At 40.3% G+C, this 15,768-nt stretch overlaps 1 protein-coding gene across 7 annotated transcripts in view; it reads right to left on the minus strand.

The window, feature by feature from the left end:
* LOC100742253 (atrial natriuretic peptide receptor 1-like) overlaps window positions 1-15,768 on the minus strand; it is a 37,737-nt gene that overhangs the window by 10,596 nt on the left and 11,373 nt on the right. For 6 of the 7 annotated variants that reach the window (XM_012381704.3, XM_012381703.3, XM_003486867.4 and 3 more), the window contains 12 exons: window positions 11,522-11,917; window positions 10,644-10,758; window positions 8,538-8,872; window positions 7,991-8,082; window positions 7,777-7,915; window positions 6,748-6,829; window positions 6,315-6,450; window positions 4,821-4,898; window positions 4,036-4,113; window positions 3,725-3,829; window positions 2,772-3,015; window positions 2,192-2,350 (listed from right to left, as the gene is read on the minus strand). In XM_012381704.3, coding sequence (XP_012237127.1) covers window positions 2,192-2,350; window positions 2,772-3,015; window positions 3,725-3,829; window positions 4,036-4,113; window positions 4,821-4,898; window positions 6,315-6,450; window positions 6,748-6,829; window positions 7,777-7,915; window positions 7,991-8,082; window positions 8,538-8,872; window positions 10,644-10,758; window positions 11,522-11,917 — 1,959 coding nt within the window. The remainder of the gene's footprint in view (window positions 1-2,191; window positions 2,351-2,771; window positions 3,016-3,724; window positions 3,830-4,035; window positions 4,114-4,820; window positions 4,899-6,314; window positions 6,451-6,747; window positions 6,830-7,776; window positions 7,916-7,990; window positions 8,083-8,537; window positions 8,873-10,643; window positions 10,759-11,521; window positions 11,918-15,768) is intronic. The other variant, XM_033319030.1, reaches the window with a different exon arrangement.

Raw genomic sequence — 15,768 nt, forward strand, 5'->3', positions numbered from 1 at the left:
GCGTCTCGGATAAGAAATCAGGGTAATTGGCTTGGAGGAAGGAAAAAATGAAAACGGCGTGAAACGGAGAGAGAGACGAACGACGAGATTCAGAAGGAATATAGAGAGCGAGGAAGAGGGTAAAGGGGAGGGCGAATAGGGTAGACGAGGGTTGAAGTAGGAAGGTGGTGGAAGGAGGGAGGCAAGTGGGGTTAGTTAGAGGGGTAAAGGGTTTGAATATCGAGCAAAAAGGAAAATCGGGCCGCGTAAATGGGACGGTGAAACGATTGGTAAACACAAGCACGTACCGAGTTAGACGCAGGCATGCAGGCATGCAGGCATGTAGGCACGCAGCCACACAGTACAGACACGCAAACTGTCGGGACACGCAGCACGCAGCAAGGCACGCGCGCACACACGTTTCTCCCCGAAGGGTTGTCGGTGAGAGACGGTTAATTAAACGGTGGTGGGACCGGCGAAACCGAGTCCTAGCCGCGTTTCGCGTACCGAAGGTCCCTCGATCCTATTCGTAGTGGTATTCTCGCGTCGATTTCACGTGTCGTCGGTCGCGATCTTCCGCTGGTGTAGTACGTCTCGTCGCGAGTGCACGCACGAGACGAGAAACGAAGATCGAGAAGAGAGAAAGAGAGAACGCGAACAACGAATGGGAGAAGAGGGAGGAATAGAGAAACGACGAGGAAGCGCGCGTGCAAGAGCCGTGTACGTTCCAGGACGCGTGAAAGCTTCGACTGAGCTTTCAACCCGGGTCTCGAAACGTTCCCAGCCTACTTGTGGCACGTTCCATCCTTTCATCGATCCTGCCGCTCGCGTCGAAACCGAGCTTGCGAAACCTCGTAAACTTCGTTACCGATCGATCCGGCGCACGCCGCGCCGTAACCCACACCGCTGATTCCCCCTTCTCCTACGAGCTCTCCCGTCGTTTTCGTCGTTCCTCGTGTACCAACGACGTGCAACCAACGCACAGCGTCGCGACGCATCGCAGTCGATACGAATCACTCTTATTCCCTACCGGCCGCGGCGATGGCGAACTCCCTTACCGGTTGATCGGTCACTGGCGTCGATAGTGATTCGTGATAACGATCCAAGGGCTCATAACAAAAACGACGTTCTGTTATGCTTATCTGCCTTCAACAGAATGAGAGACTACTTGTTGCGGCAAAGACAGAGTACCTTTGAATCTGTTCCGATATATCTGAATTTTCGTCAACGCAACGTTTACCATGTTGTCTAATTGCCGGCAGTACATTTGTATTTATATCGCGAAAGAACTATACCGTTTTTTTAAGGGTCTATTTGGGCTAATTGTTACCCGGGTTGTCTGGATAATCGACGCTTTACTTCGATATCGTTAGACCTTCCTGATACGTTGGAAACACGTTGCTCTATTGATACGACCCGTACAATATGAACGTGCTGCTCTTCGAATACTTGGAAACGATTCGTGAAAAGCGGAATTTTCTTCTTCGTAGCCAAGTGCCCCGAGAGAATCCTATCTTTCTCCAAATGTCTAGTCAATCTAGTAAATTAATCAATATTCATCGGGCTGCCCGGCCGTTTTAGTTATTATTCATAACGACCGGGCATTATGAATAATGACGTACTAGCCGATCGACCCGTAACACACATACAAATTACGACGCTTAATAAATGATCAGTATACTATATAAATAGTTGCCTTAAACATACAATTAACGCCATACACGTCTTAGCGATATAACGGATAATTGAGTGTATAGTAATTTTGTCAACCTAGCGAATTATATCTTGTATAATCTCTCGATAATTATATCACGTCGCGTGTTGTACAAAGTGTTCTACATAACGCATATACTGTATTCAGGATAAGTTTTCGTAATACGATCGAGTACTTCGATAAGCTTACGAATATCTAATTAAATCGTCAGGCTGTCGACTTATGACGGAGATTTTCACAGAATCGGTTAGTTTTTATTCGACGGCACGTCGATATATATTATTTCACGTCATAAATCTAACTTCTGGCTAATGCGTTACCCCTATAAAGTAAACAAATAACACGCTCGTATAACGTTAAGAAATTTGACACGGGTCGTTCTTATTATCAGCCCTTTGATTTCTCTATCTTTCGACTTGTGAAACGTGCGATACGATTGCAGCTAGCGGATAGTTGTAGTATAAGCGCGTGTGTCGTTTGCGAGGACGAAATACTTACCCTTCGGGGAGATATCACGGTCGTCGCCCAAGTAAAACGGTCCTCGGCGTACCACGATCTCGTGAACGATTATGGCGAAGCTGTACACGTCGCCCTTCTGAGTACCCTCCGGTGGTCGCCTTTCTATTCGCAATAATTCCGGAGCCGTCCACAGCTGCCCTGTACAAACAACGTTATTTTACGATCGTGCGACCTCGTGACACTGACACACACGCACGCATATGCTTGCAAATGCACACGTACATAAGCTGCTTCAATAATACGTGGCCAAACTTTCGATGGAACGAGAAAGAAACATCGAGACATTAAGAAACACGTTTTTTCTTCCAGTTGATTCACGCACGCATTGCCAAACTTTCGTATCGTATGGCCAGAATACGCATTTTTCTGCATCTACGATAAATTTAAAGATGCAGAAATCCACGGAATATAATGTACGGAAACGTACAAAATATCCGAAAGTGGAGTACTCGTTGTAATTTTTAATAGACGAAAGAAATTGCTACTACGTAGGTTCCATCTCTCTCGTTCTCGTCGTAAAAATTCGCAGTTTATATAGATACGATCTTGGAGCGCTCACCTCTCCAATAAGCGTAACTATCCCTGTCAACTTCTTCGCCGCAATTCGCCTTTCTCAGCTCGTGCAGTCCAAAGTCCGCGATTTTAAGGACGAACCGCGAATCGACCACGCAGTTGGAGGACTTGAGGTTGCCGTGACTCTTCAGCTCGGACGCGTGAAGATACGCCATTCCTCGAACGATATCGTGGATGAGAGATCCTCGAAAAACGCGGTCCAGTTTGATCTGATCGTTTTCCAATATGTCCTGTCGCGGAAGATCGACGAACACACGTTGAAAATCGCAGCGGAATTTATTCGTCGGGTCGAGTCGAATGGTTCAGGGGAAGAAGTAAACTTTAATCTCGGCACTTTGATTAAATTTTTAATCGAGCTCGATAACAAATGCATGCTATGGATGAGAGGCTCCACCGGACTCGACTAAGTTAATCGCCTCCTACCAATTGCACGGAAAATGTCCGCTATCAGATAGCTACATGTATTAACGGCCAACTTCTTTTATCGAATAACCTTCGGCCCGCGCTCACAGTTTTATTACGTCCCTGTGAACTGCCGTTTACGAGTATTACCAGACTTACAGAATATCCGACAGGCTATTAAGGAATTATTAAGCTTGTTCGGCACCATAAACTGCAAAGAACTCTACATGTTCTACATAAAGTATTCGATGAAGATTTAATCGATCGTATAACAAGGTTGAAATGTATCTGCTTCGTTTACAACCGTCGTGCCTCTCGATCGTTGTTCCAGTCAATTTTGCTATTTGTATTTGATTATTCGATAGAACCTGCCGTGTCCAAATTAATAAGGAAACATCAATGTGAAAATTTTATTTTCAAACAGTATAACAGGCCAGATAATGGAACAAATAGAATGTTTTAATACGATGGCTACCGAATGAAAAACGCGATACATGTACATAAATCTAATACGAATAATATAAATGTAAGACGAACCTGAAGCGATCCTTTTGGACAATATTCAGTCAAGAGACAACAATGCGGAGGATCGACACAAGCGCCGTAAAACCGTACTAGATGATCGTGCTGCAGGTCCTTCATCTGTGCGAACAGAACAGAAGCGTTATCGTCTGCCCTGCGAAACTATGTCACATGTGGTGATTGAAAAACGAAACGACAGAGAAAGTTTCAATACTCGTAGCTGCAACGAGATCAATCGATTTTCAACGAACTTGTCTTTCGTTTTTTCAATCCACACGTATCTCGTTGCAAGTTCGAGAAATTTCCCAGTGAAAACGAGTACTTACCCTTTTCAACTCGAGCAATAAAGGCCGCGAGATTTCCACCTTATTCCTCGGTATCAATTTTATGGCCACCTTAGAGTTCTGCGACGAATCGTATTACACATATGTATTATCTTCGAAGATAATTCATTTTTACGCGCACTTTGATTTATAGCTTTGCGATTAACACGTTCGCTGACAGCATAACACACAAAAGTCACAGAAAAGAAAGTATAGATAAATACCTGTCTCTGTGTTTTTTTAATTTTCAGGCTACTTTATTTATTACTTGGACTCGGTTCTAAGCTTCAAAGTCTTTGAGACTAAGCATTTTCAGACACAAATACTTTCACGCTCTCGTATAGAGAATAAAGAAACACCTGGATTGGTACATAGAAAAATATCAAGTTCAATATCAAAAAATATCAACAACCTTGTCGTCTTATGAAATAATCAGCGTGAAAATAAACATTTGTTACACGTGTCCCTTTAAATCATGCAATCTTGCCTGAAAGATATATTTAGTAAGGCCATCTAGACGTTCCTATCTAAATTGAATTCTGCGTTATACGAAAATACAATGCGAGGACACTGTGATAGCGAACGTGTTAATAATTTTAAAGCGAGAAGTTTGAAAGAGAACTGAAACGAGGAAAGGAATGGAAAAATGGAAGAGAAAGAGAAAGAGGGGAGAGGGAAGAAAGAAAATAAGAAAAGTGAAAAATCAAAGGTTGTGTATACATATATGCGGATAAGGTGACGCATAAAGTATCTAGAGACGCGTCGCTTTACCGTCAGTAAGGTCGAACCTTGTAAATTCCCGTTGGGACATAGACGTTTCTATCTACTCCACCTGGTAAACTGACGTTTTCATCCGAGTATATAGTCTGTAATGAAAAAGAAAGATATTCGCTTTGGTTTGATTCGTTTCCAGTTGGCTCTGGTGCAGATACATCCTGCGAATATTTCTCAAATATCTCTGACACGAAGGAAAATCCTATTTGCCACCCAAGATAGTGTAAAAATAAAAAGAATTTTCTCGTCAGAGTGCCGCATCCCTTCCGTATTACGGGCGGAAAGAAGCATAAAATATTTTTTTTCCAGATCTTCAATTTCCGATGAAAGTCGTGTTCAAATCGTGTAAGCTCTAAAAGATCCGCGAATCGAAATAAATGGACCGTTTATTTTGAAAACAGTATGAAAACAGAATGAAAACAGAATGAAAAATTCACGCGTGCTTTAACGTGAACTTTTTACTTACGAACAATTTATTATTTAAATCTTAAAATATTCGTATGCTTCGATCGATCGAAATTTCGTTAATATCCGGAATTACATAATCATTTATTTTGAAAGTGGCGTAAATCCATTTCCTGTAAACTGTAGCCTGTTCAGAGACTAAACAGTAGAGGTAGTAATAATAATCAAAAACAAATGGTGTAGCGAATGTAATCCTAACTTCTGTATCTAACGTATGATCGCAGATATGGATGTGAACTAGTTGTTTAAATGCGATTCAGCGATATACTAGTAAATTATTATTCCATTTATTGAACCATCGTTATTATTGAATTCGACTGTCGTAATTAAATGTAATTATGTTTAAATTACTATTAAATAATTACATTTATATCGGGTTGTATCGAAGTAGAAACTTATCGTATAGACATTTATGAACAAAAGCGAATTAAAACATGAAACATAAATTCTAAATAATTGAAATTTAACGAATCGTACGATTCAATAATTTCGAAAGTGATGATGCGAGTCCAACATTACCGAACCCTGACACCAAAATCTCCAAAGAAACTATTTGTTCGATAGATTTATACCTACTTGAACGGATAGAAACGCGGACAAACTGAGAAGATCTCATCAGAATTGTTCAATCGTTGGAGACGCAAACACTTCAATATTTCAAAACAAAGGAAGATGTATTTACACCGCTTTCAGAATAAACCATTAATATCAAGGCATATAGATAACGATGTTGATTGTTGCATTAAAGCGAGAAGCTTATACATGAATATATATAAAGTACAAAACATATAAAAATATATATAAAATACTACAAAGTATGAATAAGATGTCAGCTGACCGATAAATACATGTACAATACATTTTCAGTATAAAATAAAACTGTTTATAACATAAAAAGTATGCAAACAAAATTTTTATACATCTACATTCTTTTTAATCATTTTAACGTCTAATCGATTCTACGAGTACCTCCCATATATATTTTGGAATAAATGTCTAAATACTTATGAATATAATGCAAAAATAGAATATTTCATATTCACCAGTTGACTACCGCGCATCTTGTTCGCAATCAACGAATACATGGATCCTCGCGTTTTTGCATTCGGTACGAAGATAATGTCGTGCCACTGCACCTTCCACGTCATGGAGGCTATTTCCGCTTCGAGCTTAAAATGCCTGCAAGAGGAAAGAAATAAAGAGATACGTTTTCCACTACGTAGTTGCTGAGCAACGATTCGGGTAGTCGATTTGGAGAGAGCTGTACGGAAACTCGTTGGCTTTTCAGCTCGCGAGTTGATCCATTTAACACCCTGTTTAGTATGTGAGAGTTTAAGAGCGTTCTAAGCCGCTTGCTAATTCGCGATTTCTCTAGGGATCTCGAAATTAATAGGATTACTAGGGTAGAAGAACGAGGGCGAGTGCTGTTTCGTGATCGGAGATAGAAAAGCGATCGATTAATCATGGTGCGCTTACCTGTAAATGAAGGCCGAAGCAACGGCGAGAACGACGACGATAGAGCTCAACACCATCGAGAGAATAGCGTGTCCTGGTAGAGCTACGGAGAAAGAAGAAAAGCAATCGAAAATACGAAGCAGGAGAACCGCGTAGAGGTAAATTTTCCCATTAACGTCAGAATGTTCATGAATAATATTAAAAGCTCGGACAATATTATTTCGTTCGAAACGCCTTGAGATGTAAAGTACACATGCACATATACGTTTCGTATTATAATAAAGATCTCGATGTTTACACGAAAGCGTTGTTCGTACACGCTTAGAGGAAATTTTACTTAAAGAGATATATCCATCCTGAGTCGTGTAAAAATAAATTTCCGACTTTCTTTTATGAGAAATTACAAAATGAGAAGTTTGGATCTTTTTAACGATACTAATGTCACTTTTGAATTTGCTCTCCGATTCGAAGGAAAAAAAAGAAATAAGGCGGGGGAAGTACGTTACAAAATGATAAACATCGGTAGCTAGCCATTCCTGGCGAGGACTGGAGAACTTAAGACAAAGAAATCCCTCTTGATTCGCAGATTTATATGATATTCGCAGATTCTAATCATAGCATAGAATTTTTGAAAAATTTCGGTAATTACAGAAATGGCAGCAAATCGGAGAGGAGAAATCTTTTACCAAAAGCGTCATCGATCTTAAAAGTTTCTAAAAAATCAAGTTACTAAGATGAAAAGATCTCCAGGATTAAATCGTAGAATAGATTGTGTAGAATGTCTCCTCGAAATTTGTAGAGTTTTATCGTCGTTTTCTGGCGAAATTGGTCGGGTCGGAAAATATAGTCGCAAGAAGAAAACGAGACAAGATTTGAGATAATATCCTGCTTTAATAGATTTGAATAATGGATCCCTGTAACTTCATAAGAAATTTGAATTTTAATAAGCTGGTAGAATATTCTATGCATCTGAAACTTTAGCAAAATCAAAGCGATGTATCTCTTTAATATAGTAACGCAAAGTTATGAACCGAGATGCAAATGACTTACACTTGTCGGGACACAGGGAGCCATCGAAGCCGCAAGTAGGTGTATCCGGTGGTGGTTCCGATCGGCCACCTGACCAGTGAATCCTCTTCCCGGCTATGTATTGCAACGTCTTGTTGGCTCCGTAGTAATTAGCCACAATCTACGACACACACGATATTCTCGGTGACCTCGTTTTCGAATAGGCGCGCGCGTCTTACACGGTGAAATATTTTACCTCGAACTTGGACGTTTCCGGGTTCATGTTGAGAAGAGAATAGTCCGCTATTCGATCGCCGTTCTCGTCGATATTCACATCTCCGGTTATACCTGTAACCGAGCGATCCGCGTCCATCGTGTGACTCGATGATCGTTGATACGTAACAATTAAGCCAATAAGGGTCAAGTAACAACAAATTGTCGTTGAATCGTAAGAAAGAAAACTGTTTTTCGGGTCAACTATAGTAGCATAATTTACAAACGAACGTAAGAAAACCACCTTATACGAAGGTTCGCTCTGTTATAGAGAACGCAGTTTCTATAATATCAAAATCAACACGCCATAATTTTACAATATTTGATAAGGGATTAATAACGAAAATAACGTTAAGCGTCGAAAGAAAATTCATCCATAAAATTCAATAACATAAATCAAGAAGAGAGAAATTACAAATAAAATGTTGTATGAACGCATTAACATTTTAGTCCTTGGTGAGTCGAGAAAACCGGATAAGATGGAAGCGTGCGAAGCGGAAAGATAATGTAAGAGAAAATCGCGGCCGCACCTCTGAAGCTTCTACCCCACATTCTTCGGGTAAGATTACCGCCATCCAAATTCACTCCGTCTGGATATTCCGGCAAACTCTCCTTAAGTGCAAGGGCGTAAAGGAGCACTGCATCGTAGAATGCTGTTACGAACGTCGAGACCGAATTATTTCCAAATGTGAAGTTGTACTTGGTTTGCGCGAGACTTTTTACTTCCCTCGAAAAGTTTAAATATTCCGCGTTATCAGGAGTTCGGGCGGTGACTGTTAGTAGCGACTGATAAGCCTTCCGGGCCTTCTCGTTCCTTTCTTCCGTGTCGGTTTCTACCCTCCATGGTTCCCTCGAGTTGTTGTCGCTGAAACGATCGAACAATGCTCAACGGTGTGTCTTCTTTCGCTTTTTCCGATTTATTCACTGTTATTTAAGTCATTCTTCGTTCCCGAGACATCGTTTCGAAGAAAGATCGCGAACGGTCTGCCTTCGATTTGGGTGAAACTTTGGAAAATAAATATATATATGTCGAGTTATCGTTGGGATTAGTGGCGTTTAACGAACAGAATTTGACAATTAGCCGTGGCGATTAGATACTCGAGATGCTAATGACAATAATCTTAGGTTCAATAACGAATCCACGGTCAACAGCATGGCAAATGCGCTTACTTCTCCAAAGCCCAAGTAGAACTGAACTTACTTGTCCACAGCCCAAGTGGAACTGCCCTTACTTGTCCACAGTACAAGTGGAACTGCACTTACTTGTCCACAGTACAAGTGGAACTGCACTTACTTGCCCACAGTACAAGTGAAACTGAACTTACCGGTCCACAGTCCAAGTGGAACTCACTCATGTACTTTTCTCTGTACCTCTCTGTACCCCTCGGGTCAACTATATTTTGAAGGAGAGCTATACAACTACTCCATACCTCTGTTAGGTAAAAACGTTCATCCCGTGACCGTGACTACGTTTAGCGACTTCGTTTAGTCACTTCGAATCCAAGCCTACTGTCATAAATCTCGGGCAAACATACTCGAATCGAATCATAAACAATTACTTCTAAGTTTTATTATACAAGTACAGCTATAATAAAAAGTCTAGACTAAAGTATTGGGGATTTTCCTAAAAATTCCAAAGGAAAGGGCCCGATGTTCTTTCATCTCCGACATATATGTACATATTTTCCTATCCGCGATGGATCGAGTTTAATGATAAATAATTCGAAACCGATGGTGTGGCATATATGTCATGCAGTATCTCGCAGCAATGATGGACCACAACACATATGTCATTGGTATTTTCAGTGGAAAAAAGAAGAGGTGCAGGAAATGTTTCGCGACAGGGAGATGGAAAGTGCTAATTATTTTTGCAGTGGCTGCAGAGATAATCCAAGTTTATGCTCGGTAGAGTGTTTCGAGAATGATTTATATAACTCAAAAAAATTTGTTTCGTTTAGCTATATGTTCAAATATATCTTTGTGTTTCAGTAAAAACGTCATATTTCCTGCGCGTGTTTGTTCTGGTTTATGTAAGTATAAATAATGTTTATATCTATTATATACACGTTGTATAATTTTTTCTCTGTTGAAACAAACATTATTGCCTTTTGCGTGTTTATCTTTTTGAAATTTTAGTCAAATCGCTATTTTATTCGCATGACATAAACGTTACGTCACGTAGTGATCGAATATCAAGATTATCGCGGATACTCGATGACATACCGCGTATGTCATAACGTAGTTTTCAATAAAAATCCTCTAAACCATATTTTTTTTTATTCCTCCATCGATTAGTTTCCCCTATTTTTTATTATAAACGCAAAAAGACTTTTCATTATTTGGCAGAGTTTGTTCAAAAGGAAGTCTCGAACGTATCAAGAAGCGAAATTGCCCTGCAAAATTCGAAACAAATCCTCGCTCGCACCTCCACCCAAAGCTTCGCCCAAACCCTCAGGGTGAAAGGTTAAGGGTAAGGTCGGTCCGTTCGTGACCCTTAGCCTGTCAGTCGATCTCGATTCCGACACCAAAGTCCTGATGCTTTTGAATAGTATCGTAGAGATATAAAAAAACGTTGATGTTCCTTTTTATCCGCCCGTTACATTTTATTCTACTTTCCTCTGTTTCTTCGAGCTTACCTGGACGAAAGTTCTATGGAGAAGAACACGTATTCTCCGGAATCGACCATTCCGAGTTGCTCGGCAGCTAAAAGAATTTCTCTGATGGTCGTCGAATTGGCACACATTACTACAACTGAAACAAAGAAAAACCTTTTTACTTTTCCATCGTCTTCGCTGTGCCATTTACGTGACGAGACACTCTACCAATTCCAACCATCGTATTTCGCGCACCGAAATAAGGTCCGTTCAAAATTTTAGCCCTATAGGATCCCGCACACCATTATTTACAATATCAATATCAAAGATAGGTATTCTTCTCAACGAATAGGGAGACACGCGTGCTCGTCTCTTGTTCTTCGACTTTTCACGTTCTTATACGTCAAGATACAAAGATAGAGTGCGCGTATCGAAATATAATGCGATGCGTATAGAAATATAAAGAGAACGCTGCACTAAGGTCCCCCGTGTCCTCGTCCAATTTACGCATGCAGCTTAGTATAATAAATACGTAAGTATAACAACGATCAACGAACGATCGGTCGGTAAATGACTGATTAGACGCGGCCAAAAGGAGCCTCCATGCAGCGTTCTCTTCATATTGCCATATCGCCACTTTGCCACTTACACGGTAGCTTACGAGCCCGCGTACTCTAACTTCGTATCGCTCTGTTTCTATATCTTCGGACATTTCTCTTTGAAATTTCAAAATAATTCATCCTCGAACGGTATGAATGTAACGAGCGAGTTCTGCTGCCTCACGCGTATAAATTTACTGCGACAAAAAAGTAGAAATTTGGAAAAACGTTTCAAGAAAAACGACGGTCAGACGAATAAAGGAGATCGACGTTACTCGAAGCAATCTGAACGAGAGGCCTTAGGCATAGGTTTCAACTTACTCCTGACAGACTTTGCGAGGAAGGTGAGCAAGTTTCGATAATCTTCGACGGTACTCGACTCCTGGTTGAAGTTTTTGTGAACCGGTGTCTGATTGAGGGCCGTGAAAATGGCACCCAGAGTGAAGTGACACTCGGAATTGCCGCGGCTGCTCGCCATCTCGTGATTGTGATAAAGAAGTCCGACGATCTTCCATTCGAATAGCTTCAAGATATGTTTGAGCGCCTCGCCTACCAATCGATGGGAACCCATCATTCTGGTCAACGTTGGATAGTGTTCGCCCTTGTGACGGAATGCCTCGGCCTGAGCACCCGCCGTTAAGACAGGAATACGCCATACGCCCGCGTATCGCGCTACTGGCGCGATCGCGTAGTCGCAAACAGGACCAAGGAAGGCATCTGTGTTCACAAACGTCCACGAGTTCAAAACCCACCCTATCTTTCTCGCCATCGGCTCTTCTTAATCGTCATTGAAATTACGACTGATCGGTTCATCCACGTTTACGGGGTGTTAAAAGATAAACATGCGATCGTATCTCCTATCACGCGCCCTCCGTTACATTCTGTAGCGTTCCGCTTAACGCTGCCGCGTCTAACACCGTTGAAAGCGTATTGGACGTGAGCCGTGTCGAACAGAAAGACGTAGCAGTTAGCTTCATCAGAGATAAACATCGGTAATCTTTTTCTGCTGGCATCAGCTCAGGACCAGAGAAAACTCGATATTAGACGTGGCAGTGTTATAATCGCATAACGCTTAAATCAAATCAACCTTCGTTTCTCTTTCACTTGCACTTGACGAACGAGCGGAATTGAATGTAAGAGCGGAAACACCGTGGTCGTTTGCTTGCCCATAGAGAGAAGTCGTGGGAGTACCAGAGTATTTCTAGTCTGAAATGAATTTCTATATAAATTTCGAAATAGAAAGCCTCGCTTTCTTGATCGTCTTGATATCAATCTAGATTCGTGCTTCGTAATTATAGCTCGCTTTTTTTTAAGATCCTATATATTAGACGGGATTTCGTATGGCGCGATCGAAGTTGAACGTCGCGTTGTTCAGAATTACAAACATCGTCACGTGTGTGAACCGCTTGATCCAGCGATATAATTTCATCAACAAGTTTCATTCTACTTCGTCATCCACCTTTTTGCTTCTACTCCTCCTCCCTTTCCTTCCCTCCTCTCTCCCTTTCTATTTATACCTATCTACATGTAGGTACGTACATTTATTTTTATATCCGTCTTTATCTTTCCTTGTATAGCCAAGTGAAACGGTAATCTCCTCGATCTTATGGCTTTGCAATACCATTTGCAGTATACGAAGGAATTTCTTATCAACGGTAATTCTACGAGAGATTTCGTCCAGTTTGCGATCCGAGCTAAGATGCGAAAGCGTGTTATCGTAGAATGCATATAAAAGTATCGAAGAGCAGAATGGCAAGACGCAGAGATAGTTAGAGGACGGTTCGGTACCTACGTAAGTAAACGGCGGAAAATTAATGCTACAGAGCGGTCGTGAATTTCGTGGCCAGTCGAGGGAATGATGATCGGCAAACGGTTTGCATGCAACGTAAGTTCGATCGCGATCGAGCCTTTCGCGGTATGGAAAAATCACACCGAAAACGAAATTATAAAATTCAAGACGAGCGACTTACAGAGGAATTATCGTTTTGTCGGTAAGATAAAAGCGTTGTAAATGCAATATCGGCGGTAGCCGAAATTATTGTTTCGTTATAATATTTTATTATAATATTATTTTTCTCCGGCGGATGGTAATTCGATCAGAAAGTTTACGAAAGGAATATCTGCTATTATTTTGCTCTAATAGAATACCATAACACGACAAAGTGGATTTTTAAAATACTAAACTGCATTAACAAAATTGGTGTTCGTAATCGTTGAAGCTGGTGGAAGCTACTTTACTGTTTGAAAACCTCTTCATCTTCGGGTAGTTTAATTTTCTCGAGTGTTAAGTCAAACGAAGAAGATTCCTCCTCTATTGAGAAAAGGAGCATGGATATTGTTTCAAACAACGAGTGAGAATAATCCAATTACAAATTAATTGCAAACACTGTAATTTGATTGTAAAATACGCTCATATAATGTATTTAATCTTTTAAACAAATTGAAACGTATAACTTCCGACTCGATAAAAAGGTAGTAAATACGCTTCGAATTATAAATTTGCCTGATGTAAATTTAATTTGGAAATTCCCTAAAGCAGCTCCTCCGATTTTTTATTTACAACTATTCTAGAAATCGCTAGATCGAAAAACAAGATAAACATCTCGTATACCTATTCTCCTTTCTGCTATCCTTGCCAATTTATCCAAATCCCTTTCATGCTGCACCCTGAAGAAAGATAAACACGCGTTTCGTCTGACTTTTACTCGCAGTTTTAATATCGACAACTCGGTTTATGGGAAAAGTTTTAAAAAGTCATCGCGCGCCGTAGTTTGTAACATCGTATCGCAAAATGTTCGTACGCGATGAAAGAGAAAAAATATGAGGTGCGTACGATGCTCGAACAACCCTAAGTATTAGCAAGTATCCACCGTGACGGATAATGAGCGAATTTACGCGTCGACGCGGTACGACATAACACGGTCACCGTTACGTGGTAAAACCGTGTTTTTCTCTCTGAACGTCCCGTTCGATCGATACGACGCGGCCAACGAAACGCGTTTTACCTCCGATACGGAAATTCAAGCACAATCCGCATATTCGAGAATGTGAACTCGAATACGTGTACTAAAACGTGTACACGCAGCGGAAAGAATGGTCGCTGCCGATGATTTCCGCGTGTTCGATCGAGACTGCTTTACTGTTGCTCGTCACGTAAACACAGCCTAATACGACCGCTGCGTGATACGTACGATCAGCCGCACAGTGAGGTATACAATGGACAAAAATCAAAACGATCATTGTTCGATTTTGATGTTCTTATTCGATGATATCGTCAGTCTGTAGGCGAATGATACGAATACAAAGAAACATTGTAAATTTAGAAGGTTGTTCAAACATGAATGGACTAAACATGATAAAAACGATTACTAAATAAAAGATACAAATGCGAGTAATAATTCACCGAAGAATCGATAGAGGATTAGCGAAGCTCGTTCGTCAATTTTCGTCAGACGGTGTTTGTTACACCTTCGATATCGGGATTTTGAGCTAAGATACGTACAATTTTAGTTTCCAATTAAAAAATTTCTTTCTTTTCTATTTTTCTAAAACGATTCAAATCGTCCTGCGATCTTGATTTGATACTGAAAGATATTGTATTATATTGGTACATAATCTTGTCCTGCTACAAACTGCTACACTGGATTTTCTCTATTTTTTTTTCTTTTCTTTAGTGAAATCACGACTAGTTAGAAGCCTGTTCAAACCCGACTAAACATGATAAAAACGATTACTAAATGAAGGATACAAATGCGAGTAATAATTCACCGAAGAATCGATAGCGGATTAGCGAAGCTCGTTTGTCAATTTTCGTCAGACGGTGTTTGTTACACCTTCGATATCGGGATTTTGAGCTAAGATACGTACAATTTTAGTTTCCAATTAAAAAATTTCTTTCTTTTCTATTTTTCTAAAACGATTCAAATCGTCCTGCGATCTTGATTTGATACTGAAAGATATTGTATTATATTGGTACATAATCTTGTCCTGCTACAAACTGCTACACTGGATTTTCTCTATTTTTTTTTCTTTTCTTTAATGAAATCACGACTCGTTAGAAGCCTGCACATCTAACCACACTCATTGCAAGAAAATTTTCAAAATTGCAGAAAAACTCTGTTTCGCGTTTCTTCGCTGAAAAGAATGGAAAGATTGGTTCCCGGCATCGACGCTATTTACTTAAACGTTACCGTGTTTGGTTAGACAAACGAGTCGCCATGTATCAAGTTTCAGGAAAACTGCACATTGCATTCATTTTTGTATCTTTGTCCGGAATTTTCATTCAAATGTCGTAATGTGAACGCGAGAACGTGGCCTGCGAATCTGACTTACGAACGTAATCGGCGAGTTTTGATTTTTAGGTAGAAGAAAAGGAACCGTTAACGATTTAGATTGATTTTCCGTATTACTTCGACACGTTTAGGCGTCGAGCCAATTTGACGACATAGACATCATTTTTTTCTTTTTAATTTTTTTAAACCATTTATGATATTTAATTACATATAATATAACCTTGAAACAAAAGCAAGTAAAAATAGTTTGTTTCGATATTTTTGCCGCAATGAACG

The sequence above is a fragment of the Bombus impatiens genome, unplaced genomic scaffold, assembly GCF_000188095.3.
Source record: "Bombus impatiens unplaced genomic scaffold, BIMP_2.2 scf_0135, whole genome shotgun sequence".
NCBI classification, from domain to species: Eukaryota; Metazoa; Arthropoda; class Insecta; order Hymenoptera; family Apidae; genus Bombus; species Bombus impatiens.